The following is a 26,406-nucleotide window of genomic DNA, read 5'->3' on the forward strand; positions in this document are numbered from 1 at the left end:
CCTGTCTAACCCCATCAGTAATCCCCTAACATAGCTGCAATGTCATTGGTTTTCCATAACTGCCAGGAACCTGAGAGCCCTGAGGTCTGGAATATTTTAGGCTCCAGAGTATTTCTATCATTACACTGTATTACAGTAATATTTTAGTGTTTATGGTTTAGTGGTCAAGTCATCAAGAGCCACAAAAAAATTGTTAAAAAATATGCATTAGAAAGTTATCAAAAAATAATATGTATGCTAAATAAAAAGGGAAGGCCAGAGAAAAAAAGAAAAAAGTTATGGCTCACACAGAAATCATTTAAAAAAAAGTTTGTATTATAGAATAGTAGTAACTCCTAAAATAATACATATTTGCAATCAGCATAACCCGATAAAGTTAACTCATAAGCAGGGGCATTGCTTTGTTTAAAAAAGACCAGAAGATAGTGCCTGTAGCTCCAGCCATGCCCTGAACCTTGCCCTAACCCGCCCAGTCACACTTTAACCACACCCTTATTTAGCCCCAATCACACTGTGCCTCCTCCTTCAATATACTCACTACCAGCAGACAACCAAACAGTGTAGTTGCAGAAATCACACTACTATCACCATCAGATCTCAGCATGTACACACTGTCTGAGAGTTATAGGAGTGTGACTGCTGCAACCACACTTTTATCACGTATGGGCAGCCTGATCATACTCGGGTAGCCTGTCCATGCTGAGATTTGAAGATGATAGGATTCTGATTGCTTCAACCACAAACTTGACTCCCTCAAAGAACCTGTACATACTCAGGAAGCATGTCCTGTATAATGAGACCAATGTTACCAATACTACCAGTATACAAGAAGGAAATATTATCACCATACATATTACCATCATACTGTTACTGACCAAATCCTGTATATTGAGACCATATAAGTGATAACAGTTACATTTAATGACTCACAGGAGACATCTCCTGTGAACGCAGTTGTGCTATTTTCTTTTCTTCTGTGTCCTGGTCCCACCTGCATGATGACTTCTTCCTGCCAAAATTCATCTCTTCAGCATCTGCAGGACAAACATCTTAGACTCTGCATTTTTCCAGTGAATCACTTCATTAAACTCTATTTAGTGCAGTCCAGGCTCCAGGGCATCTATAATGGCAGATCCACATGTGAGGACATTGGGCAAGGAATCCCAGAAGGCGGGAACAAGGGTCGGTGGGATGCCACTGCATCACATGCAGTATGCAGCCTATCAGCAGCCAGCCACCCCTGTGTTGTCACAGCCCTACAGTATATAATTACTGTTTTAAGCGTAGTGGAGCATATTGTACTCCCCTCCTATATACACACAAGTATGTAAGGCAGAGAAGTGGCAGGACATGCACAGAGGAGTGACAGATGCCTAAATTCATCAGGCAGAGGTCGCAGCAGACTAGGGGCGAGTGGCAGCAGGAGACGCAGTGAGAGGCCTGAGCTCCCGGTATCAGCTAGCGGTCATGTCTAGACCAGCAACCCATCTGCCGTCATCGATTACACATTCGATAGCACAGTCATCCACTTCATCACAAGTGACATCTGACACCCTCAGTCAACAGTCGATGGGTTCCTCAGACACAACCCTCAGTTGCCATGGCCCGGTCCTCCCATTGCCTCTGTCCTATGCTGTTCCCTCCCCAACAGAAGTATCTTATGCTGTGGGTTCAGTTCCTCTATTCAGTGAGGACAAAATACTAGAGGACAGTCAGCAGCTACTGCCCAGCCAAGAAGTGGAGGAGACATCCGCCACTTGCTCCGCTAGGCAGGCAAGTAGTGATGAGGAGAATGGCGTGGGAGGTGGTGTTTTGCGAGCATTCAGGCTCCTGAAGCAGACACTGCTGAGGAACCCGAAGAGGACATCAGTGATGTGCAGACACAACTCGATGATGATGAAGCCGATTGGACTTGGGAGCCGGGTGCAGAAGGGGCTTCCTCATCATCAGGAGAAGAGGGTTGCAGGTTGCCAGTGAGGTAGCAGCTGAGCCAGCAAGGTGATAGCATGGTTGGCAGTCTGCATGGTGGCAAAAGTGGGAAGTCTGGAGCCAAACGTGCCCAGGATAGACCTCCTGCTTTGCAGCAGCCTACCTTCCTGGGAGGTAGTGGAACAGGGGTTCTTAAAGTTGGCAGCAGTAGCAGTCAATCAGTGCGGACTGTTGGTGGGAAAATCAGCTACTAGGCGGTGTGGCAGTTTTTCATCAAGCATCAGGAGGAGGATAACCTGGCAACATGCAAGATGTGTCTGCAGAAGGTGAAGCGTGGCCAGGGTCCCAATGTTGGCACCACAGCCGTGCATCAACATATGCAGCGTCACCATAAAGTGGCCTCGGAGAACCATAGCTCCGATGTGGTGGTCCAGCCTGGTGCATCAGCCAGTGGCACGCCGCTCCCTGTTTCAGCCAGCCAAGGCTCCACCACCTCAGCTGAAGGGAGCTGTGTGTCATAGCCATCTTCTGTCGCTACAGATGCTCCTGCTCCTCCTACTTCCCGTAAGTAATTCCGCCAGCAATCCATCAGCGAAGCCATGTCCAAAGAACAACAGTATGCGCCCACTCATCCAACGGCACAAAAGCTGAATGTGCTCCTGTCCAAGTTGCTGGAACTGCAGTCGCTCCCTTTTCAAGTGGTGGACTCTGCACCTTTCAGAGAACTGATGGCTTGTGCCGAGCCGAGGTGGAGAGTCCTAAGCCATAATTTCTTTGCGAAGAAGGCTGTACCAGCCCTGCACAATTTCGTGGAACAGTAGGTGGGCCAGTTCTTGAGCCTGTTGGTGTGTACCACAGTGCACGACAGCGCCGACATGTGGAGCTGTAACGACGGTCAGGGACAATACATGTCCTTTACGGCCCAGGGTTCCTGCACAGCCACAACAGCAACTTGGACAGGTTACACCGCTTCCGTCTCCACGCTCTCAGGACGTTGGTCCTGTGACAGTGTGCAACTCCACCTCCTCATCCTCCATCGTGTCCTCAGCCTCCACTGCACGGACAAGTCTCAGATCCCCTCAAGCATTCCATGCGTGCAGAGCATAGCGCTGTCACTCTGTTCTTTACATGGTTTGTCTTGGCGAACAGAGTCACACAGGGGAGAAAATGCTAAAAGACATTCATCAAGAAATCGAATTATGGCTTATTTCATGAAAACTAGAAATGGGAACTATGGTGACCAACAATGGGAAGAACATCTTGTCTGCGCTGTGACAAGGAAGCCTGAGACATGCACCCTGCATGGCATACGTGTTCAATTTTGTTGTCAAGCGGTTCCTGAACTGTTCCTCCCATCTCCAAGACATCCTAACAATGGGAAGGAAACTTTGCATGCACTTCAGCCACTCGTACACCGCAAAGCACATCCTTCTTGATCTGCAATGTCAGAATGGTATCCCCCAACATAGTCTGAATTGTGATGTTTCCACACATTGGAATTCCACCCATATATTGGACCGACCATACGAACAGAGAAAAGCCATCACCGATTTCTTGATGATCCAAGTGGATAGGGGTACTCTACTGTGTAACTTCAATGTCAACCAGTGGCAGCACATACATTACACCTGCCGTTTGCTCAGGCCTTTTGAGGAAGTCACCTTATTATTCAGTCGCCAGGATTACGGGATGAACAATACAATGGACAATACATTGCTCCCTTCCACCTTTTCAAGGAAAGTGTTACTTGTCTAAAAAAAGGCGGCACCACACAGGAACCAATCCCTATTCCTAGCTGAAACCACTGGGAAATGGCAGTGTTTGTAGGTGGAAATAGGGAAAGGTCCCTGTGTGGGGCTGCCCTTTTTAGGGCGAGTAACACTTGCCAAGAAGGGAATTAATAATGCGAGAATAGGGCCTCAGAGGGGAAGTTTTTACCCCCACTGGTTACAAATGGACCATACGTTGTTCCTTGTTGGTCTTTGCATCACATCAATACTTGGTGGTGTAGGTGGCACATGGTGTTTTTTGCACACCTTTCCTTTTGTTTGATTAAAAAAAAAAAAACGTTTTGGGTCCACATATTTTATCCTAAGCATATTATTAAAAGTTAAGTTTTACATAATGCATATCCTCAATACTTACTTGTGCACACTAACAGTTTTACAAAAGAGACTGCTTTCTTCTGCCTACCTGCCTCAGCTACTATTCTGATCCTGCCACCCGCCTGATGCCACACATCTAATGCCAAGTTCTCCTTTTGTCACCGGCTACTGGTATTGAAACCCACCACACCACTTTGTCACTGGTCACTTTAAGGACTCCTGATGCTGCTGCTGCCACGTCCAGGCTGCCTCATTCTGCCACCATGTGTTCTCCTCATTACGATGCCAGCTCCAGGCTGTCTCATTCTGCCATCATATGTTCTCCTCATGCTGATGCCAGCTCCAACCTGTCTCATACTGCCACCATATGTTCTCCTCATGCTGCTGCCACATCCAGGCTGTGTCATTCAGCCACTATATGGTCTCCTCATGCTTCTCCCACCTCCAGGCTGTGTCATTCAGTCACTATATGTTCTTCTCATGCTGCTGCCAAATCCAGGCTGTGTCATTAAGCCACTATATGGTCTCCTTATGTTGCCGCCAACTCCTGGCTGTGTCATTCAGCCACTATATATTCTCTTCACTCTGCTGCCACCTCCACGCTCTGTCATTCAGTCACTATATGGTCTCCTCATGCTTCCGCCACCACCACGCTGTGTCATTCAGGCACTATATGGTCTCCTCATGCTGCTGCCACCTTCATGCTAGGTCATTCAGCCACTATATGGTCTCCTCATGCTGCCAACACCTCCAGGCTGTGTCATTAAGCCATTATTACTTCTCGTCATGCTGCCGCCACCTCCATACTGTGTCATTCAGCCACTATATGGTCTCCTAATGCTTCCGCCACCTCCACAATGTGTAATTCAGCCTCTATATGGTCTCCTCATGCTGCCGCCACCTCCACGCTGTGTCAATTAGCAACTACATGATCTCCTCATACTGATGCCACCTCCAGGCTCTGTCATTGTGCCACTCTGCGACATGTCATACTAAATAACTGTAATACTTCACTAACGCAACAATTGCCCTCTGTGTGTTACAGGAAGGCAAAGAGTTCTACACCCCTATTGAGGCTCTCTGTAGGCCAGAAATAGCCATTTTTAATAGCAATTCATCGCAAATAAATTTGGAACGTAACAATTTTTTTGGGGAAAATTCTGCGAATAGGTTGAATTGAATTTTTCAAAAATTTGCTCATCTCTAGTTATAAAGGTCAATTATCAGCATACAAATTTACTTTAAAAAAAGTTGCAATTTTTTTAAAGTAGTAAAAAAAAATCTATATGATTTGGGTATCTACAGACCTACAGAGTAAATAAAATGCAAGAGTAAATAAAAAAGAAAAAAAAGTGCATTGCATGGCTTTTTTTTTTTTTTTTTTCAATTTTGCTCCATAAATAATTTTTTGGGGTTTTGCCATAGATTGTGAGGCAAAGTGGGATGTCATTACAAAGTACAATGGGTGGCAAAGAGTTTAAAGGTATGTTTTAATTCAATGTCCCACAATAGTTACTCCAATATATAAATACATCCTTGATTAGGGAGGTAAATAGATTGATACCTTATCCCCCCCAACCCCCAAATTAGGTATATAGGTTGATAGGTACAGTCATGGCCGTAAATGTTGGCAACCCTGAAATTTTTCTAGAAAATGAAATATTTCTCCCCAAAAAAGATTTCAGTAACACATGTTTGGCTGTACACATGTTTATTCCCTTTGTGTGTATTGGAACTAAAACAAAAAAAGAGAGGAAAAAAAGCAAATTGGACATAATGTCACACCAAACTCAAAAAATGGGCTGGACAAAATTATTGGCACCCTTTCAACATTGTGGAAAAATAAGATTGTTTTAAGCATATGATGCTCCTTTAAACTCACCTGGGGCAAGTAACAGATGTGGGCAACATAAAAATCACACCTGAAAGCAGATAAAAAGGAGAGAAGTTCACTTAGTCTTTGTATTGTGTGTCTGTGTGTACCACACTAAGCATGGACAACAGAAAGAGGAGACGAGAACTGTCCGAGGACTTGATAACCAAAATTGTGGGAAAATGTCAACAATCTCAAGGTTACAAGTCCATCTCCAGAGATCTAGATTTGCCTTTGTCCACAGTGCGCAACATTATCAAGAAGTTTTAAACCCATGGCACTGTAGCTAATCTCCCTGGGCGTGGACGGAAGAGAAAAACTGATGAAAGGTGTCAAAGCAGGATAGTCCGGATGGTGGATAAGCTGCCCCAAACAAGTTCCAAAGATATTCAAGCTGTCCTGCAGGTTCAGGGAGCATCAGTGTCAGTGCAACTATCCGTCGACATTTAAATGAAATGAAACGCTATGCCAGGAGACCCAGGAGGACCCCACTGCTGACAAAGAGACATAAAAAAGCAAGACTACATTTTGAAAAAGCAAGAATACATTTTGCCAAAATGAACTTGAGTAAGCCAAAATCCTTCTGGGAAAACGTCTTGTGGACAGATAAGAACAAGCTTTTTGGTGAAGCACATCATTCTACTGTTTATCATAAACGGAATGAAGCCTACAAAGAAAAGTACACAGTACCTACAGTTAAATATGGTGGAGGTTCAATGATGTTTTGGGGTTGTTTTGCTGCGTCTGGCACTAGGTGTCTTGAATGTGTGCAAGGCATCATGAAATCTGAGGATTACCAATGGATTTTGGGTCGCACTCTACAGCCCAGTGTCAGAAAGCTGGGTTTGCATCCAAGATATTGGGTCTTCCAGCAGCACAATGACCCCAAACATATGTCAAATAGCACCCAGAAATGGATGGCACCAAAGCGTTGGAGAGTTCTGAAGTGGCCAGCAATGAGTCCAGATCTAAATCCCATTGAACACCTGTGGAGAGATCTAAAAATTGCTGTTGGGAAAAGGTGCCCTTCTAATAAAAGAGACCTGGAGCAGTTTGCAAAGGAAGAGTGGTCCAACATTCCGGCTGAGAAGTGTAAGAAGCTTATTGATGGTTATAGGAAGCCACTGATTTCAGTTGTTTTTTCCAAAGGGTGTGCAACCAAATATTAACCCTTTAAGGACCCGGGCTTTTTCCATTTTTTCATTTTCAATTTTTCCTCCTTAACTTTAAAAAATCATAACTCTTTAAAATTTTCTCCTAAAATTCTATATGATGGCTTATTTTTTGTGTCACTAATTCTACTTTGTAATCACATTAGTCATTTTACCCAAAAATCTAAGGTGAAACGGGAAAAAAAAACTCAATGTGAGACAAAATTGATGAAAAAACACAATTTTATAAGTTTTGGGGGCTTCCGTTTTTACGCAGTAAATTTTTCGGCAAAAATGACACCTTACCTTTATTCTGTAAGTCCATACGGTTAAAATGATACCCTACATGTATAGGTTTGATTTTGTATCACTTCAGAAAAAAATCATGAATACATGCAGGAAAATTTATACGTTTAAAATTGTCATTTTCTGAGCCCTATAACTTTTTTATTTTTCTGTGTTCAGGGCGCTATGAGGGCACATTCTTTGTTTTTAGCGGTACTATTTTTGTTCTGATCTTTTGGACTTTGGAATTTTTTGCACGTACGCCATTGAACGTGCGGTATAAAAAGCGGTATATTTTTATAATTCGGACATTTCCGCACACGGCGATACCACATATGTTTATTTTTATTTTTATTTACACAGTTTTTTATTCTTGGAAATGCCGGGTGATTCAAACTTTTATTAGGGGAAGGGATAATTGAAAGGGTTAATGATATTTTTACACTTTTCTTATGCAATATTATAGCTCCCATAAGGGGCTATAACATTACATTTACTGATCTTTAACACTGATTGATGCATCTCCAAAGGAATGGATCAATCAGTGTTTTCGGCGATTGATTGCTCAAGCCTGGATCTCAGGCTTGAAGCATTCATTCGGCGATCGGACTGCAGGAAGGAAGGTAAGAGACCATCCTCCTGTGCTACAGCTGTTCGGGATGCGGCGATTATACCGTGGCTATCCCGAACAGCTCCCTGAGCTAGACGGGCACTTTTACTTTTAGCTTTGAGCGCGCAGCTAAAGGGTTAATAGCACGCGGAATCGCGATCAGTGCCGCGCGCTATTAACGGCGGGTCCCGGCTTCACTATGACGCTGGGCCCGCCGCGATATGATGCGGGGTCACCATGTGACCCCGCATTATATCATGGGACCGAGACTCAAGGCGTAAGTTTATGCCTTGGGTCCTTAACAGGTTAAGTTATGGGTGCCAATAATTTTGTCCAGCCCATTTTTGGAGTTTGGTGTGACATTATGTCCAATTAGCTTTTTTTCCTCCCTTTTTTGGTTTAGTTCCAATACACACAAAGAGAATTGTATAGCAAAACATGTGTTACTGCATTCCTTTTCTGTGAGAAATACTTTCAGGGGTGCCAACATTTACGACCATGACTGAAGGTAGATAGGTATCAAGCTAGCTAGGTAGTTAGGTAGCCCGGTATATAGCTATTTAATTGTTAGTTAGTCAGGTAAGTAGCCAGCTAGATAATGAGGATATGAAGGTATGAAGCTATCTAGGAAGTTAGGTAGTCAGGTATGTTGGTTGCCAGTTAGGAAGTTAGCTATCCAGGTAAATAGGCATTTAGGTAACCAGTTAGACAGTTAGGTAGCAAAGTAGGTGGGTATATGTGTACGTAGGTAGGTTTGCCCAGAACCCCCACCCTCCCTCCCCACAATGCGATATCATTGAAAAGATAAAATCATATGGCTTTCAAAAAGCAGTGACGCATCAAATAGAAAAACCTCTGAGGTCCTTAGTGCCAAAATAGGCTTCGCCATTAAAGGGGTATTCTGGCTTTAGACATGTCTGCTCTCCCTGCAGCACTCGCATTATGTGCAGAGCTGCGTCTCCAGGCTCAGAAACCGGAATTTTTTCGGGACTGAAGATGTGAAGTAACGCCATGCCCACCTCGTGATGTGACGTCACACCCCTCCCTTCCTGTCTATGGGAGGGGGCACGGGTGCTGCAGGGAGATTGCGGGGAGTCCCAGTGGCGTCCCCCCCCCCCCCCCCCCCCCGCGATCAGGATCAGACATCTTAGAATACCCCTATAAGAAAATAATATTTTACCGAAAATCTTATGAGAAATAGAAAACTTTTAAGACTACTAAGGTCTTCATTAGGCATGAAACCATATAAAAAGGCTTAAATTAGTGTATTAAGTTTATTGCTTACTTTCAGAAGAAGGTAATTATAGTAGCAAATTGATGCAGACAGACATGGGTCAAAGTAGGGAACATTCTTCCAAAACGGATGATTCTTTTTGGTAGAACACATTTGTTGAATATAGGCTGTCTTTCTGCTGATGGCAATCTCAATTCTCTGCTGTTATTAGATAAAGAATCATTCCAACTCAAGTTTAATTTCATTCAAAGTTTACTCTTTCTCTCTCTATATTATATATATATATATATATATACACACACACACATATATATAAAAGATATATAATTGATGACGACAGTTGATGATAATATTAATAATAATACTTAGTGAATCTGTTTTTATTCTCAGAGAATACGCTGTGCATGATAACCATGGAGGTACATCATCATGTCTGCAGAGTTTCTTGATCCATTGATATTCTCTGTGTATAAATGTTAATGTTAATGATGAGACAACCACAATTATTTTAACTTCTCTGTTTGCAAAACAATGCTCTGTTCTGTTGTAAGCCAAAACTACATATGACTTTTATATTTTTGTCCTACTTCAGGGGGTATTTAATTAAGTCTATCCTGTCTAACATGATCTGATGTCATTGTACAAGGATATGTTCTTTGTTAGCAGAGCTCTTACTTTCACACTCCTCTGTGTATTTGATACCATGGTAACAGAACAGTAAGCTAAAGCCAATGAGATAATGAGATATTCTCATTGTAATTGTGCTTCATGAGGGCACCAGTTCCCAAGGGTGCTATGTGACAGCCTTACAACTGCTAATAGAATTTACAAAACACACAAATATTAGTAGGATGCCAATTGCAACAAATAACATGCAAACACGTGTGAAGTGACGGCTCCTTTCTTCTGCTTAAATCGGGTCGGGCACATATATGTGTCGCTGGCTCTGAAGCCTTATTTTAATGATTGTCAGTATGTCTAAATCATGAAACTTCAAGGAACTTCAGGTCTGAAACCAACTAACCAGACCGTGAGATGCATTATAATTAAAGCCATATATTATAGGTTGAGATATACTGTATGAAAATTCTGCAAAGCTGGAATGAAGAATCATGCATTCTACTTTATTTATAAAAGCAGAACATATATATGATAGATGGATAGATAGATTGACAATAGATTCATGATAGACAAATAGATAGATAGAAAATAGATATGGAATAGATGGATAGATGTGAGATAGGTAGATATGAAATAGACAGATACATAAATAGATAGATAGATAGATAGATAGATAGATAAATTAAATAAGATAGATAAATATTATATGAAGGAGAGATAGAAAGATGGATAGATAGATATATATGAGAGCGATAGACTGCTTAGTGAATAAAAGGTAGATTTGTACAGTAGATAGTCACTCAAATATAAGATAAATAAGTAATGGGCAGTTGTAAGAAATATAATTCATAAGTTCAATCATAGGTGCTACATTATATGGGTCATATGAAGAAATAATGATAGATAGGTAGAAAGTTAGATATGACATAGATAGATAGAACAAAGATGTAAACATTAAAGGGGTACTCTGGTGGAAAACTTTTTTTCTAAAATGAACTGGTGCTAGAAGGTTAAACAGATTTGTTAATTACTTCTATTAAAAAAATCTTTATCCCTCCAGTACTTTTTAGCAGCTGTATGCTACAGAGGAAATTCTTTGTGTTTTGAATTTCTTTGTTGTCTAGTCCCTATAGCTCTCTATTTTATTATAAAATTAAAAAAACAAAACACAAAAACAAGTCCAATTGACTGTAACAAAAATTTGCAAAACTGAACACAAATACAGACATTTTGTCTCAAAATAACAACTGAAATTTTTCTAACAGGCCAGCCCAGGTAATCTAACAAAAATGACCTACCACACACACACACATTCCTTATAAAACCATAAATAAAGCTTTCCTTGCCATAACAAAAAAACAAAAATAAATATATGTTTAAATAACAAGAGAAAAATATGGTGAACTGCCTTAACTAAATTATCCAACTTGGGGAAAAAAAAAACAGACACACACATATACATATATATATATGTATATATATACACACATATACACACATACATATATATACACACACATACATTACTCTCCATCTCCCCTTTTTTTCCTTCCCCTTTTTATAAATAAAAAAAGAAAAATATGGCGAAACTGGCATAACCAAAAATTATCCAACTTGGGGGGAAAAAAAAGGCAAACTGCTTTAACTAAAAATTATCCAACTTGTCAAAAAACACACAAGAAAAAAAAAACACATATAACAACCTATATAACAATATACCATGTAAAGAATGAAGAGATGTCCAGCGCAGATTACAAGCATTACGAAATAATTTATTCAGCAGTAACACGACATGATGACAGGTAGGTGACGCGTTTCAGCCACAATCTGCGGCCTTAGTCATACAACAATACAATATAAATGAATCTCTTTTATAAGGGAGAGAGGCGGGGTGCTATCCAGCAGGAAGGGTGTACCCGGTGAGTGCAATCACCCTCCGGGTTAACCCACTGCTGGAAGTTAACCCGCTCGTCCCCCGTACAATTGTAATGTAAGATAAAAACGCATGGTCAGTATGAACACATGCTAAAAATTACAAATATTACAAAAAGACCCATATTAAATGGGATTCACAATTATAAAAAAAATTCTCATGTACAGATTAGATGGTGGTGTCTATAAATTAACCATGAACCAATATGTGATGGTCACTGTATAGCTTGCAAAGAAACCAATTTTATATGTAAATATTTATCAAGTATATACAATACGATAATTTGCTAATTTTATACGACAAACACCAAATGTTAGAGAAATGGGAGGAAGAATGGAAATATATAGAATACTGGAACAGACTCATATATATTAATATTGCAAATTATTTATCTGGATTTTCCTCATGCATAAAGAATCACATATTTGTTTCGATAATTTTATCCTATATAATTAGTCAGATAATATTCAATATATTTAAAAAAAGGAATTTTTATGAATATTGATAAAAAAAACATGAAGCAATATAAATCCAATTTAATTATCTATATATTCTAGGTATTAGATATTTTAGGTATTAAATTTGCAATACATGTAGAGAGTCATAATTTTAATAATGTAGTATTACATCTTGTCTTTGATTCAGACCTTGGGGGTACCTGGTTTGTAGTTTTATTATCCAGTAAACTTCCCTATCCAGTAATTTTTTTTGATATTTCCACCCCTAATAGTGTGGGCAACTTTTTCTATTCCCTGAAGGCTAAGACCAGAGAAATCCCCCTCATGGTTTTCAGCACAATGCCTACTTACCATGGATAGATGTCTAGATTGAAAATGAGGAATATCAGACAGGTGTTTTCTGATCCTAGCCTTCAGGGGATTCGTGGTACACCCAACATATTGAACTTGGCATAGTTCACATGTCATTAGATACACCACGTTATTAGTGTTGCAATTTATGTATCCAGACTTGTTAAATGTTTCTTTTGTTGTAGTGGAGAAAAAAGTCTTGCTATTTTTCATAATTGTACAACAAATACATTTCTGGTGTCCACATTTATAGTTTCCTTTCACTTTTAACCAGGTAGATTTTTTCTTTTCTGTTGAACTAAAAAGACTGGGAGAAATATACTGCCCAATGGTTTTTGCTTTTTTCGAAATGCATTTTTATATCCATTTTCAAATATTTTTATATAATGACTATCATTCGCTACCATTGGCAGATATTTTTACACTATCTGGCAAATTTGTCTAAAATTTTGACTGTAATTAGTAGAAAAGACAAGTGTTTTTTTATCATTCTGTAATATATGTCGCTTAAGTTTTTTATTATCTCCATATATTAACTCGCTTCTATTTCTTTTACTGGCAATATTTTTTGCTCTTTCTAATGACCATTTTTGGTATCCTCTCTGACTCAATCTTTGCGATATATCGTCCACTTCACGATCAAAGATCTCTGGAGTGGAACAGTTATGCCTGGCCCTTATCATCTTCCCCACCGGAAGATTTTTAATTACGTGGGGGGATGACAAGATCCTGCCTGTAGTATGGAATTTGCTGAAAGTTCCTTACGGTATGTGGAGGTCTCAATCTTGGCATTTATTACATCACCTCTCAATGTTAGATCCAAAAAATTAATTTCATTTTCGTGGCTATGTAATGTAAATCTGAGATTACAGGGATTGTGATTAAGATACTCGCCAAACTGCTGTGTGGTCGGCATAGACGACCCCCCGATAAACAGGAGGTCGTCTATATACCGGCCATACCACAGAATGTGCTGACCACAACTGTTGTTATGAGAAAACAAGAACTCTTTTTCCCACCAGCTTATAAAGATATTTGCTAATGAGGGCGAGAATCTTGCTCCCATGCTCGCTCCGGTGATCTGCAGAAAAAATATACCATCAAACATAAAAAAAATTGTGTTTCAGTAAATAATCTACCACCAAAATAATAAAATTCTGCAGATCCTCGGAGTATGGAGCATAGGTGGACAAAAACCATTCTAAGGCAATACATGCCTCCTTGTGTGGAATGACCGAATATAGGGCCGATACATCAGCCGTTATCCATCTCATCCCGGGTTCCCACTTGATGTTGTCCATGGCAACCAGGACATCTCTGGTATCTTGGTAAGTAGGCATTGTGCTGAAAACCATGAGGGGGATTTCTCTGGTCTTAGCCTTCAAGGAATAGAAAAAGTTGCCCACACTATTAGGGGTGGAAATATCAAACAAAAATTACTGGATAGGGAAGTTTACTGGATAATAAAACTACAAACCAGGTACCCCCAAGGTCTGAATCAAAGACAAGATGTAATACTACATTATTAAAATTATGACTCTCTATATGTATTGCAAATTTAATACCTAAAATATCTAATACCTAGAATATATAGATAATTAAATTGGATTTATATTGCTTCATGTTTTTTTTATCAATATTCATAAAAATTCCTTTTTTTTTTAAATATATTGAATATTATCTGACTAATTATATAGGATAAAATTATCGAAACAAATATGTGATTCTTTGTACATGAGGAAAATCCAGATAAATAATTTGCAATATTAATATATATGAGTCTGTTCCAGTATTCTATATATTTCCATTCTTCCTCCCATTTCTCTAACATTTGGTGTTTGTCGTATAAAATTAGCAAATTCCCGTATTGTATATACTTGATAAATATTTACATATAAAATTGGTTTCTTTGCAAGCTATACAGTGACCATCACATATTGGTTCATGGTTAATTTATAGACACCACCATCTAATCTGTACATGAGAATTTTTTAGAATTGTGAATCCCATTTAATATGGGTCTTTTTGTAATATTTGTAATTTTTAGCATGTGTTCATACTGACCATGCGTTTTTATCTTACATCACAATTGTATGGGGGACGAGCGGGTTAACTTCCAGCAGTGGGTTAACCCGGAGGGTGATTGCACTCACCGGGTACACCCTTCCTGCTGGATAGAACCCCGCCTCTCTCCCTTATAGCATATATAGGAGTAACATATAGCAGCATATATAGGAGTAACATATAGCAGCAGTAGATAGCAGCATGATATAGTACAATGGATAATTGCACAAACAAAGCAGCATATAAAAGAGTGGCATATGAGTAGCAGCATAATATAACACGATAAATGATAGCACACATAGAGCAGCATATAGAAAATATAGCAGCGAGTTTGAAAATAACAGTATAAGAAAGGTACCGTTACAGCTTGATACATCGCAAGGATATATATAATATATATTGCAATAATCAGCATACAGTGACACCTGTAATAAACAATTTGAAAACATTATCAACAGGAAGTACGGTTGGCAGATAGAGCATACTATAAATTATCATGAGCAGAATAGGTCATAGTGAGCTTTCTATTAGTTAATTTAGGCCAAAAGGCATTAGGGTACGTAGCTTGAAAATCGAATAGTTTTTGCGTCTTTTTAATACAGAAAAACGTTGAGAGGTCTCTCTTCTTACATTCTCAATGGGCAACACTGAAATGGCTCCAAAGTCGGAATTGTGTACTTCCACCAAATGTCTGGAGACACCATGTAATAAAAAAAAAACAAGATTGGTATTGCTTCTATGTTTATTTATCCTGTCTCTCAGACATTGGGTGGTCCGTCCTATATATTGGAGCCCACACGGACATTGGAGAAGATAAATAACAAATTTAGAGCTGCATGTCAGGAAAGACTGAATGGGAAACAATTCTTTAGCAACCCTAGAAGTAAAATAATCCACTTTGTTACAAATCTGGGCACAACACTTACACCGCGTGGCACCACACTTGAAACTACCTTTTTTGTCCAAAAAAGTTTGTTGTGATTTTTTATTCGTCTTGAGCTTACTTGGTGCCAGGATGTTTCGGAGTGTGCGATTTCTCCTGAACGTAATTCCTGGCATAGATGGTAAAACTTTACTGAGGTAGGGGTCTTGTTGAAGAATATTCCAATGTTTGGAGAACATTTTCTTAATGGCCTTACTCTCTCTACAGAATGTAGTGATGAAATTAGTGGACCATTGTGAGTCGGGTGCAGTGATCGATGGCATATTGGGTTGGGATTTAACAGTGCGTTGACCAGGTTTTAAACAGTCTTGTTGTGTAAGCTTACTGGCTTTAAGAAATGAATAATCAATTAGCTTTTTTGGATAATGTTTTTCACGAAACCTAGCTTTTAGTATCTTGCTCTGTTCGTGAAAATCTTTCTCAGTCGTGCAGTTACGTCTGACCCGTTTAAACTGCCCATAAGGGATATTAGTAATCCATTTGGTGTAGTGTGCACTATAAAATTCCAAGTAACTGTTACTGTCGACCTTCTTAAAAAATGTTTTTGTGTGGAGTCGGTCTGAATTATCATGATAGACAACAACATCCAGAAACTCTGCTTGGTCTTTAAAAATATTATGAGTGAAATGGAGGCCCCATTCATTAATGTTAAGAGAAAATAAAAAGTAATTTAGTTCTAAAACATTGCCACTCCAAATAAAAAAGATATCATCAATGTATCTTTTAAAATATATACAGTATTTAAAAAGGGGGTGTGGGTATATAACCTGTTTTTCAAAAAGTCCTACAAACAGGTTGGCAAAACTGGGCGCTACCTTGGGCCCCATGGCCGTACCCATATGTTGAGAGTAGATTTGTTGATTGAACTCGAAATATTTATGGGTCAGGATAAACCTAAGCCCCCTTATAATAATTTATGATAATTTATGGTATGCTCTATCTGCCAACCGTACTTCCTGTTGATAATGTTTTCCAATTGTTTATTACAGGTGTCACTGTCTGCTGATTATTGCAATATATATTATATATATCCTTGCGATATATCAAGCTGTAACGGTACCTTTCTTATACTGTTATTTTCAAACTCGCTGCTATATTTTCTATACGCTGTTCTATGTGTGCCATCATTTATGTGTTATATTATGCTGCTACTCATATGCTACTCTTTTATATGCTGCTTCGTTTGTGCAATCATCCATTGTACTATATTATGCTGCTATCTACTGCTGCTATATGTTACTCCTATATATGCTGCTATTTACAGCTGTTATATGCTACTCCTATATATGCTGCTTGTCTGTGATATTATCCATCAAGTGTCACTATGTTTATTAACTGATTATATGCTGCTATATGCTATCTTTATTCTGCTATTCTTTTGGTGCTATTTACTAACTAGCTGCAACCATGTATGTGCTGCTAACCATCTATTAATTTGTTGCTGCTATATCCTTATTAATTAATTATATTTTGTTTGCTTCTAATATATATATAACGTATTCATTTATTTTGAGATCACGTGTATTCCATTAAATTCTTTCTCTAATGGTCACTTTACTTGCCATTAGTTCATATCGCTGCATATTTATAATTGAGATATATTATACCTTATAAATTTCTGCCTTATGGTACTTATCCAAATATTCTGTTTCGCCTTAGGAACGCCACCAGCAGCCTGTGACACCCACTGGATATTGCCTCTGACAGCGCGAGTGAACTGCGGGCTTCACAACACTGTGTTCATCTCCTGTGCATGTGATTGGAGTTTCGTTCCCACGTGGGTCCCGGCCCTGGCGACGCGTCCTTAGATACACAGCTCCCTGCAACCTGTCAAGCTGTTAATACTTCGTACTCTGGTAGTGCGCCCCTGGTTACCAGCTTCGCTACACTATGCAGATGTTTATACTACTAGAAGCCATGTGCTTCTATTTATTTACATTCAGTCACCCTCGCTCTCAGTAAACACTGCCGGAGCGGAGGATCATAGGGCATGCTTTGACTTGCAGTCACGCTACCTTGTGTTCTCATATTTTATGGAATATTAATACTGTTTACAGATATACTGTTTGTTTAAATATGCTGTGCATTATGTGAATTTAACTGATGTAATATTCGCTCTCTATTGATAGAATTTTTTATTTGATTTTGGCTCCGCCCACTTGATTTGGGCGCCCATTTTAATGTATAAATACTCTGTTTGTTGCTCTTATGTGTATGGCAATCTGATGAAGGAGGAGAGACCCTCCGAAACGCGTTATTGGAAGCAAATAAATATAGTGCCTTGGCACTTTTTCTTCTACACCTTGTGCTTTATACTTTGGTTGTGAGCAGCGCCTGCATAGGGTCCTCAGTATTTACAGGGCCAGCTTCAGGAGCAGGGGATGACATTACCCCCACCACCTGGGCACTCTCCAGCTCCCTACTCCTTCTACGATTTTCATCCCGCCTTAGTTTGGCAGGGCCCTTTTTCCTCCTCACTAGCCCTGTTGTGCCCCCATCCCTGCCCATACCCTCCCCAGCCGAGGCAACTTCACAGCTCTCCTCAGCTAGAGCGGTCGCTGCACGGGCGAAGGCGCTAGGGCAATGGCTGAAACGGCTGAAAGGGTGTCCGAGGTGGCACCCGATCTGCCGACAGGATGCGGCCAGATGACCCACCCCACCACACAAAGGGCAGACCTGCACAGTAAGGCTGCGCTAAAGTGGGTGGGGCTGCCACACCTGTGACAGACCTTAGGTTGCCCCTGGTAGAAGACCTGGATCCTATCGCGTCCAAGGAAGGCAGCTGACGGAATGTGGGCAACCGTACTCCCTGAACGCTTGAGTTTGACGGAAAATGTCCAGGCCCCGGACAAGTTTTTCTTGGGCATGTCCGTCACATCCCCATACCATACTAGCCCATGCTGGCCCCGTTCCACTATAGAAACAGGGTCTGACAGTCTGGGGAACCCAGCAGCCTGGACCAGCTTTGCAGCTGGCCCAGACTGCTGGAAATTACAAAACACAAAGGACACTGTTTCTTGAACCTTCTTTTTCTTTTTCTTCCTTTTTCTTCACCAAATCATCTTTGCCCAGATCCTCACCGAAGGCAAAATTATCCAAGTGGGTAGGTGACTCCTGCTGTATGATGGCTCTCAGCAAACCCCCACTGGCCAGGTCCTCTTCACCGCTATCCTCACCATCACTAGAAGGTAGCGCCACCTGATATGGCTCAGGGTAGCTATCTTGTGGGGGCTGGGGGTTACTTGCACCAGGGATGACATCCCCCTCACTTTCCACAACTTCACCTTTACCTGACTCTCTGTCATCTTCCTCCCCTCCATCATCCTCCTCACTGCTGTCTTCATGGCTTTCTGCACCTGCTTGCCCCACTTTAAACCTGTCTTCATTATATAACTTTTCTTTAAAGAACCCTGCACCCCCAGCAATGTTCTTTCTGGCTTCCTCCACCTCAGCCACCTCTATTTTCAGTGCCTGTGCCTGAGTAGAAAACTTCTGCCTGAGGCATGTTCAGCCTGGTAACGTGTGAACTTCACTTCTTCTCTCAGGCTCTGAAGTCTTCTGCCCAGCTCCTTGTATTCCGCCATCTTGGCCTGGATCCGTGACCCATAGGTTTCCAGGGACTCTCTTGGACCCCGCACCCCCCATTGCTGGGGTTCTGGAGTAGCAGAAAGTCTGCTGCTGTTGCCAATAGCCTGGCATCCTTCTGCTTTGGAAGGGGCAGCGGGCTCCACATTTCTGCGGGCCCTGACAGAACGTCTCACCCCGACCTTGGAACCGGCTGTAGACACTTTCTTCCCCCTCTCGCCAGCTGGGAACGACAGGTAGAAGCCAGGGGGTCCATGCAGGAAAGCCTTCCCAAGGAGCCTGCCACACTCCTGGGAAAGGCTTGATGAAACACCTGCTCTCCTCTTCTCTGCTGCAAGTCTGTGGAGCTCAAACAGGGACACACCCGCACACTGTTCACACTGAACTCCTCTGGACTACAGGATGTGCTCTCTGCTGACACTTCTGTCCGTGTCAGGAACTGTCTAGAGCAGCATATGTTTGCTATGAGGATTTTATCCTGCTCAGGACAGTTCCTGATACGGGCATCAGGTGTCAGCAGAGAGCACTGTGGACAAGACAAAAATAGAAATAAAAAAAAGCAAAGAATTTCCTCTGTAGCATACAGCTGCTAAAAGGTACTGGAAGGATAAAGATTATTTAATAGAAGTAATTTACAAATCTGTTTTAACTTTCTGGCACCAGTTGATTTAAAAAAAAATAATAATAATTCCACCGGAGTACCCCTTTAAATTAAATTAAATTAATTTGGGCCCTCCATATTTGATAGAGTAATATGAAGTCAGCAATACCAGGCAGATAGATTTAAACCTTTAACCTCCTACTAAATAGTTTGCTATTGTTGGGGGTAACCATCTTTTCCACACAAAATGAAACAGTGGTATGAATGGTGGTGCATAAGGATTATGTTTAGTATAGATGGTAGTAGCAGGCCTTGTTGCTAAGCATTTGCTCTTGCAGAGATTGCTCATTATAAAAAATAAAAGGCCTCCTTAATGATTAATTACAATGGGAACTGAATTTTCCTCTACCATAATAGACCATAGATAGACATACCATAGGTAGACAGATAGAAGGAAAGAAAGAGAACTCTGTATAACAGACTTGGATGTGTGTATATAGAATAAAACATCATTTTGCTCAAAATTTGATTCTAACATATGCGAGGCTTGATTCACATCACTGTTGTGATGAAAATAATGGTGCTCCAGATCCCTGCATGGTTGGCGCTGAGTGGACTCCATTGACTTTAATAGGGGCTGTTGAGTTTGCATTGTCATAATTTGGGATAGGGGCCTCCAATGCAAGTAAACCTACCCTTGCATTTCAGAAAGATCAGGTAAAATCCTGACAGATAAAAGCTTTCACTGCCCCCCTAAAGTTAGTTGTTAATATTCATTACTCTTTTTGTTATATTATATATATATATATATATATATATATATATATATATATATATATATTGTATTAAAAAGCTTCTCCAATTTTCTAAATAAATTATGTGTGTATATATATATATATGTATGTGTACTGTAACTCTAATCATATGCCTATGTATCCGACACATGACCAGGACAATGTATTATCAACTGAAAGTAAATAATAAAGGTTCCTTTTAAATTACTGCAGATTTCAAGAGCTCTTGAAATCTGTGAGGAACTGATATAGAGTTTATAGTGGAAAATGTAATTTTATAGCAATACCCACAACATATGTTAGCTTTAAGTCCAAGGGGGCAGCTATTACTGATTTACACGGAGCATACCTTTTTATGTGATGTTTTATAATGTAGTTAAAACATAGTACAAAATCAAAATGTTAAAAGAAGGTGCTATTTAATCTTTGGTCAGCCTTACATTATTATAATATAGAGAATTATAGTAAAGTAGTTTAATGTACACATTTGAGCCACTTTCATCGACCCCAATCCTTATAAGGCTGTGAAGTATTATACTGTATTATCTGTACACATTTAGTTGCTTAGACTCTAATACATAATGCAACAATGTGATTTCCATGCAGACATTACATCCATTTATATCTTTTACAAGCAGTCTGTTATGTTGAAAGGAGTAAGCATCACTGACAAGATCATCCTGATAGAACAAATGGTAAATATTTTCAGATGCCGGCATCAATATGACGCTCAGGTTAGTTTGAAGTGAGATAAAAGGGGGTTTAGCAGTAAACAGTTGTGTAAATGTATATCTAATGACATTAGAAGGGAGAAGACAAGCTTGATTTCACTTGGAACTACACAGAACTTGCATTAAAGCAATGTCTGAGAAACACTCACTTTTCTTCAGTCCATGCTCCACTGGAATGCCGCTACTTACACATGCAGATTGATGTGCCGCCCGTAAAAGACTGGTAAGGAAAACAAGATGAAGATTTAGCTCAATCTTAGCAATGTTGATAAAATAATCAAGATCTATGATAAAGTAATGCTGCAAAAACTTTACAATATACATAGTCACATGTACTTTATCACAGTGTATATACCTGAGCAAACAAATGATTGGCTGCAGATGTAGCCGCTACCAACATGATTATCGGTGCTCTTCTCTTTCCCATTGTGCACTATGCTATGACCGTAGTATGGAATGCATGCGCAGGAGCAGGGACTTGTGTCAAAGGCCAGACTCCCTGCTCCTGTAGACTACCCTGTAATGCATACAGTATATATGTCACCACTCACTTAACATTCACTAGCTATGTGTGAGAGTGCTTGGCCTGGCAAATGTTGCGACTGATTGGTAATGTATACAGCATCACTGCTCACCTCAAAAAGACTGAACCCGCATCCCGATCTCTAAAAGGCAACGCCATTGCAGACCAATTTTTTTTTTTACTTTTTTGCACCTGTGTAAGATAGCCCGCCCTACTTAATGAAATGAGCAGCAATGCACATAGTACTGTGTGCATCACCGTTCACTGAAACCTTGCCTGGATTGCATCTGCCCAGTGCCAAGAGGTGCAAGGGCCATAGCATGCAATGGTAGCATTATCACCACTGAATCAAAGAAAAATAATGCACAGGACCATGGTAAAGTACAGAAAAATATAAATTTTATTAAATTACACTTGAGAGAACAATATAAAAAACATATCTGAAAAATTTTAAGAAAACAAACAAACAGTAAGGCACCAGAATAAAGCAGAGAACTAAGTGGATACAGGGTCTGGCAAAGCAAGGCAAAATATATATACCTAAAACAGTGTGGTTATACAACACATGACAAAAAAGACTACCAATAAACCATGGAACACCACACTGCTAAACAGGACATGAGAAATGTATGAATACACTAATGAATGCCAGACCATACCCACCAAACCCCAACGATCGTTTCGCTCATAATGTGTTTCCTCAGGGAGCGTGACTAGTGGTCACATCACCAGTACATTTATAAAAGAAAACCACCAATCCGGCAGAAGAATCAAAGATGGACAATGTAACAGGCCAATACAATCTATGTAACCTCCTCCTAAAAGACCTCCCTCCTACCTAATGTCATTAAGTTTCACAGGTGTCCGACCTACATACCTAATTTGATGCCATGCTCCATGTGAGAGAGTGCATGTGCGCTCGGCGGCGTTCCGGAAGTGCGCACATGCACTCTCTCACATGGAGCATGGCATCAAATTAGGTATGTAGGTCGGACACCTGTGGAACTTAATGACATTAGGTAGGAGGGAGGTCTTTTAGGAGGAGGTTACATAGATTTTATTGGCCTGTTACATTGTCCATCTTTGATTCTTCTGCCGGATTGGTGGTTTTCTTTTATAAATGTATTGGTGATGTGACCACTAGTCACGCCCCCTGAGGAAGCACCTTGTGAGCAAAATGATCGTTGGGGTTTGGTGGGTATGGTCTGGCATCCATTAGTGTATTCATACATTTCTCATGTCCTGTTTAGCAGTGTGGTGTTCCATGGTTTATTGGTAGTCTTTTTTGTCATGTCTTGTATACCCACACTGTTTTAGGTATATATATATATTTTGTTTTGCTTTGCCAGACCTTGTATCCGCTTAGTTCTCTGCTTTATTCTGGTGCCTTACTGTTTTTCCTTTTTTCTTACATTTTTTCAGATATGTTTTTTATATTGTTCTCTCAAGTGTAATTTAATAAAAATTTATTTTTTTCTGTACTTTACCATGATCCTGGGCATTAATTTTCTTTGATTTGGTGGTGCTAGTTCTATTGCACAGTAACCTACTTAAATGTAGGGGTTTTCTTTTTTGGTGTTTAGTGGTAGCATTATGTTACGATGCCGCACTAATGTTGGTGGCAGCTACACCTGTACATGCTGTTCTCCAGTGATTGTAACAACTGTCGTAATTTTTTTATTAGGGACATTTTGAAAAAACAACTGGGAAACACTTTAAAAAACCGAATGACAAACTTCATTGGGTTTGAACACTAGGTCTGAATAAGCAGGATGAGTTCAACAAATTATGAGATCATAACGATTCCACCCATGGCTGGGTTCATACTGCATAAAGTTTGTTGGCGATTTACCGTGAAAATGTCAATAATATGTAAAAATGCTCCAGCAAAATAAAATGTGGTAACATTTTTACAGGATTTCCACACAAAAAAATTGTGAAACCCGGCCCATGACACAATGTGTTATTTGTGGCTTACATAGGACTGCAGGGAAACCTACCTATCACCTTGACTCAAAATATTATCACAGTGCAAGGAAGACAAAGTAAAACTTATAACATCAAGACTCAAATCAAGATTGAGCTGAGAGTGTGATGTGAGCATTAAAAGAACACACCAGGTACAACTATAGTGTGTTATGCCTAGTGCAGGGCCTGAGGGGTGATACACGACACAGGGGTTAAAAGGGGACCTCATTATTGTGCCATGCATCCCCCCTTGTGCCCTGAACTCGGAAATTGTCAGGATTGCTCCTTTAACACTCACATTACAAAGCAATTTTCCAGCTCATTTTAAGATGAATGTATGTATAAACATCACTTATTGCTAATATTTCATTACAGCCATCCTAGACCCATATCACAGTATAAAATCTTTCTTCTCTACGCATTATTGTTGTATGTTTGTCATTATGGGCTGTTTTCTATAAAGTAAATTACATTTTAGGTTTAGTAATCCTTTAAGCAATAACAACCCTCTAAAAGCATACAAAGCATGCACCAATAACATGGAAGGGTTGCCTCTACACAAGGTACATATTACCAGAATCCCCTCCCCCAGAATGATCAGAATGATATAAGTCTGAGTGTTTTGTGTTTCCCATCAAACATCTATGTTTTCAGAATGGCCAAGCTACATTCAAAAGAACAGTAAAATTGTCAATCACAAGAAGAAACATCTGAAGCTTTGAGGACTTTCCATAAAAAAACGATTTTTTTTCATAACCTTTTCATTTTCTTTCTCTTGAAGTTTATGTCAGTTTGGGCCATTTAGGACAACTTTACTGGGTGGCACAGCCATAAACTAAAGAACAAAGGGAAGTGTAATGACAACCGTTCACGTCTCTCATTCATCTGGAAGAGTATGGTTTGGGTTCTTTCTTGGAATTTGTCCATCTCTTTGGAAAAACTCCTCTAAAGTACTGTCATGGTCTTCAATGATTTCCAATATTAAAGTAGCTTCATCAGGTTGATTGCTAGTTGGTTGGAAAAGTAATCATGTTGTTTCCCTGTCTACATCTGCTATTCATGATATAGATTGCTTTTCCATATTTATTCGAATCAGATGACATTGTTTCTATTTAGAAGGTAATTATACTGTAGAAGTTACATGTTTACCAAAAACACTAATTACAACTGTACAGTATACAATCTTACAGATTCAGCTTTAGTATTAATCCCTATTTCATTGCCCCTTGGCTTGAGTCTATTCTGAGGGGATGCGTAGATAGAAACCTATGATTCTAGACTTTATCTACAGGGATAGTACTGTAAATTATAAAAGTTGTAGACTTCACCAGTAGTTCCACTACCCTATTACACAGGTGATGGACCTACTAGACGTTTATAACAATAAATAGAACGGTTTTGTTAGAGTATGTTATTGCTTTAAGGGTATATTCACACATAGCGGATTCATTGCTGTAATTTCTAAAACTGAAAAATCTATTCCATACATCTGAGTAGGGGTTAATTCTGCAGGACATGCAAAAACTCCATGACATCATCTGTAAGATCTGTAAGAGAGTAATGTGCCATTTATGACCCTGGTGGAAAATGGACTGCAGACACTTGGGCCTGACAGCAACTGCTATCTTTGCACCTGTTAGGATATCTCCACCCGGACTATGTTCACACTATGAAACCTCCTTCCAGAGATATTCTAGACAGAGATTTCATATACAGTGGATGATGCCAAAAGCTATTAGAGCTATGACATGTGGCTTCACCATTGACAGCAATGAAGTCCAACAAAATTCTTTCAGTGTGTTCCGAGTCTGGAATTTTCACAGCGGAAAGTCTGCAGTGTGAATGGGTCAATCGAAAACCCATTTACACCAATATATGCAGAATTTTGCTTGGAAATTCTGTAGTGTGAACGTATTCTTAGGCTGGGTTCACACTGCAGCATTTCTGGGCAGAATTTCTGCCGGAGACTGAGCCGACGGCTCTAGGATGGAGCAAACTGCATTGCTGCCCACATAGACTGCAATGCATTTCTGGGTGGATCTTTTGGGAGATCTGCTCAGAAATGCATTGCTATCTATGGGGACAGCAATGTAGTCCGTGCAGTCCTAGTGCCGCCGGCTTGATCTCCGGCAGAAATTCCACAGTGTGAACCTAGCCTAAGGGTCCATTAACACTGCAGAATTCCCACTAGCGGAATTGCGCTTGTGGAATTCTGCCTCAAATTTAGCCCATAGGATAGGTTCACACTGCGGAATCTCCACACAGAAAATTTCCGCCCGGAGATTCCGAGTGCGGCCAGCGCCAACTGAATCACTCGGCGCTAGGACTGCGCAGACACTGCAATCTCCAATAGACTGCAATGTGTTCCGTGAGTATTTTCACCTGAAGAATGAGCAACACCATTCTTCAGGCGAAAATTTTCAAGCGGATTTTCCGTTCACAAATTCCGCTTCACAAATTCCGAAGTGTGAATTTGTGAATGGAAAACCATTCTCTATACTGTACATTTTAGTTGCAGGTGGAAATTCCGTAGTGTGAACCTAGCTATAGACTTCTATGGGATCCGGCATTCAGAAGTGTGAACGGGAGTGCGGAATCCCATAGAAGTCTATGGACTTTAATTTGAGGCGGAATTCCGCTAGCAGAA

General features: G+C 40.1%; 1 protein-coding gene across 2 annotated transcripts in view; it reads right to left on the reverse strand.

Annotated features, from left to right (window-relative positions):
• LOC130360632 (uncharacterized) overlaps nt 1-26,406 on the reverse strand; it is a 189,671-nt gene that overhangs the window by 60,060 nt on the left and 103,205 nt on the right. For both annotated transcript variants that reach the window (XM_056563178.1, XM_056563179.1), the window contains one exon: nt 21,418-21,488. In XM_056563178.1, coding sequence (XP_056419153.1) covers nt 21,418-21,488 — 71 coding nt within the window. The remainder of the gene's footprint in view (nt 1-21,417; nt 21,489-26,406) is intronic.

Source organism: Hyla sarda, chromosome 3 (assembly GCF_029499605.1).
Source record: "Hyla sarda isolate aHylSar1 chromosome 3, aHylSar1.hap1, whole genome shotgun sequence".
Classification (NCBI taxonomy): domain Eukaryota; kingdom Metazoa; phylum Chordata; class Amphibia; order Anura; family Hylidae; genus Hyla; species Hyla sarda.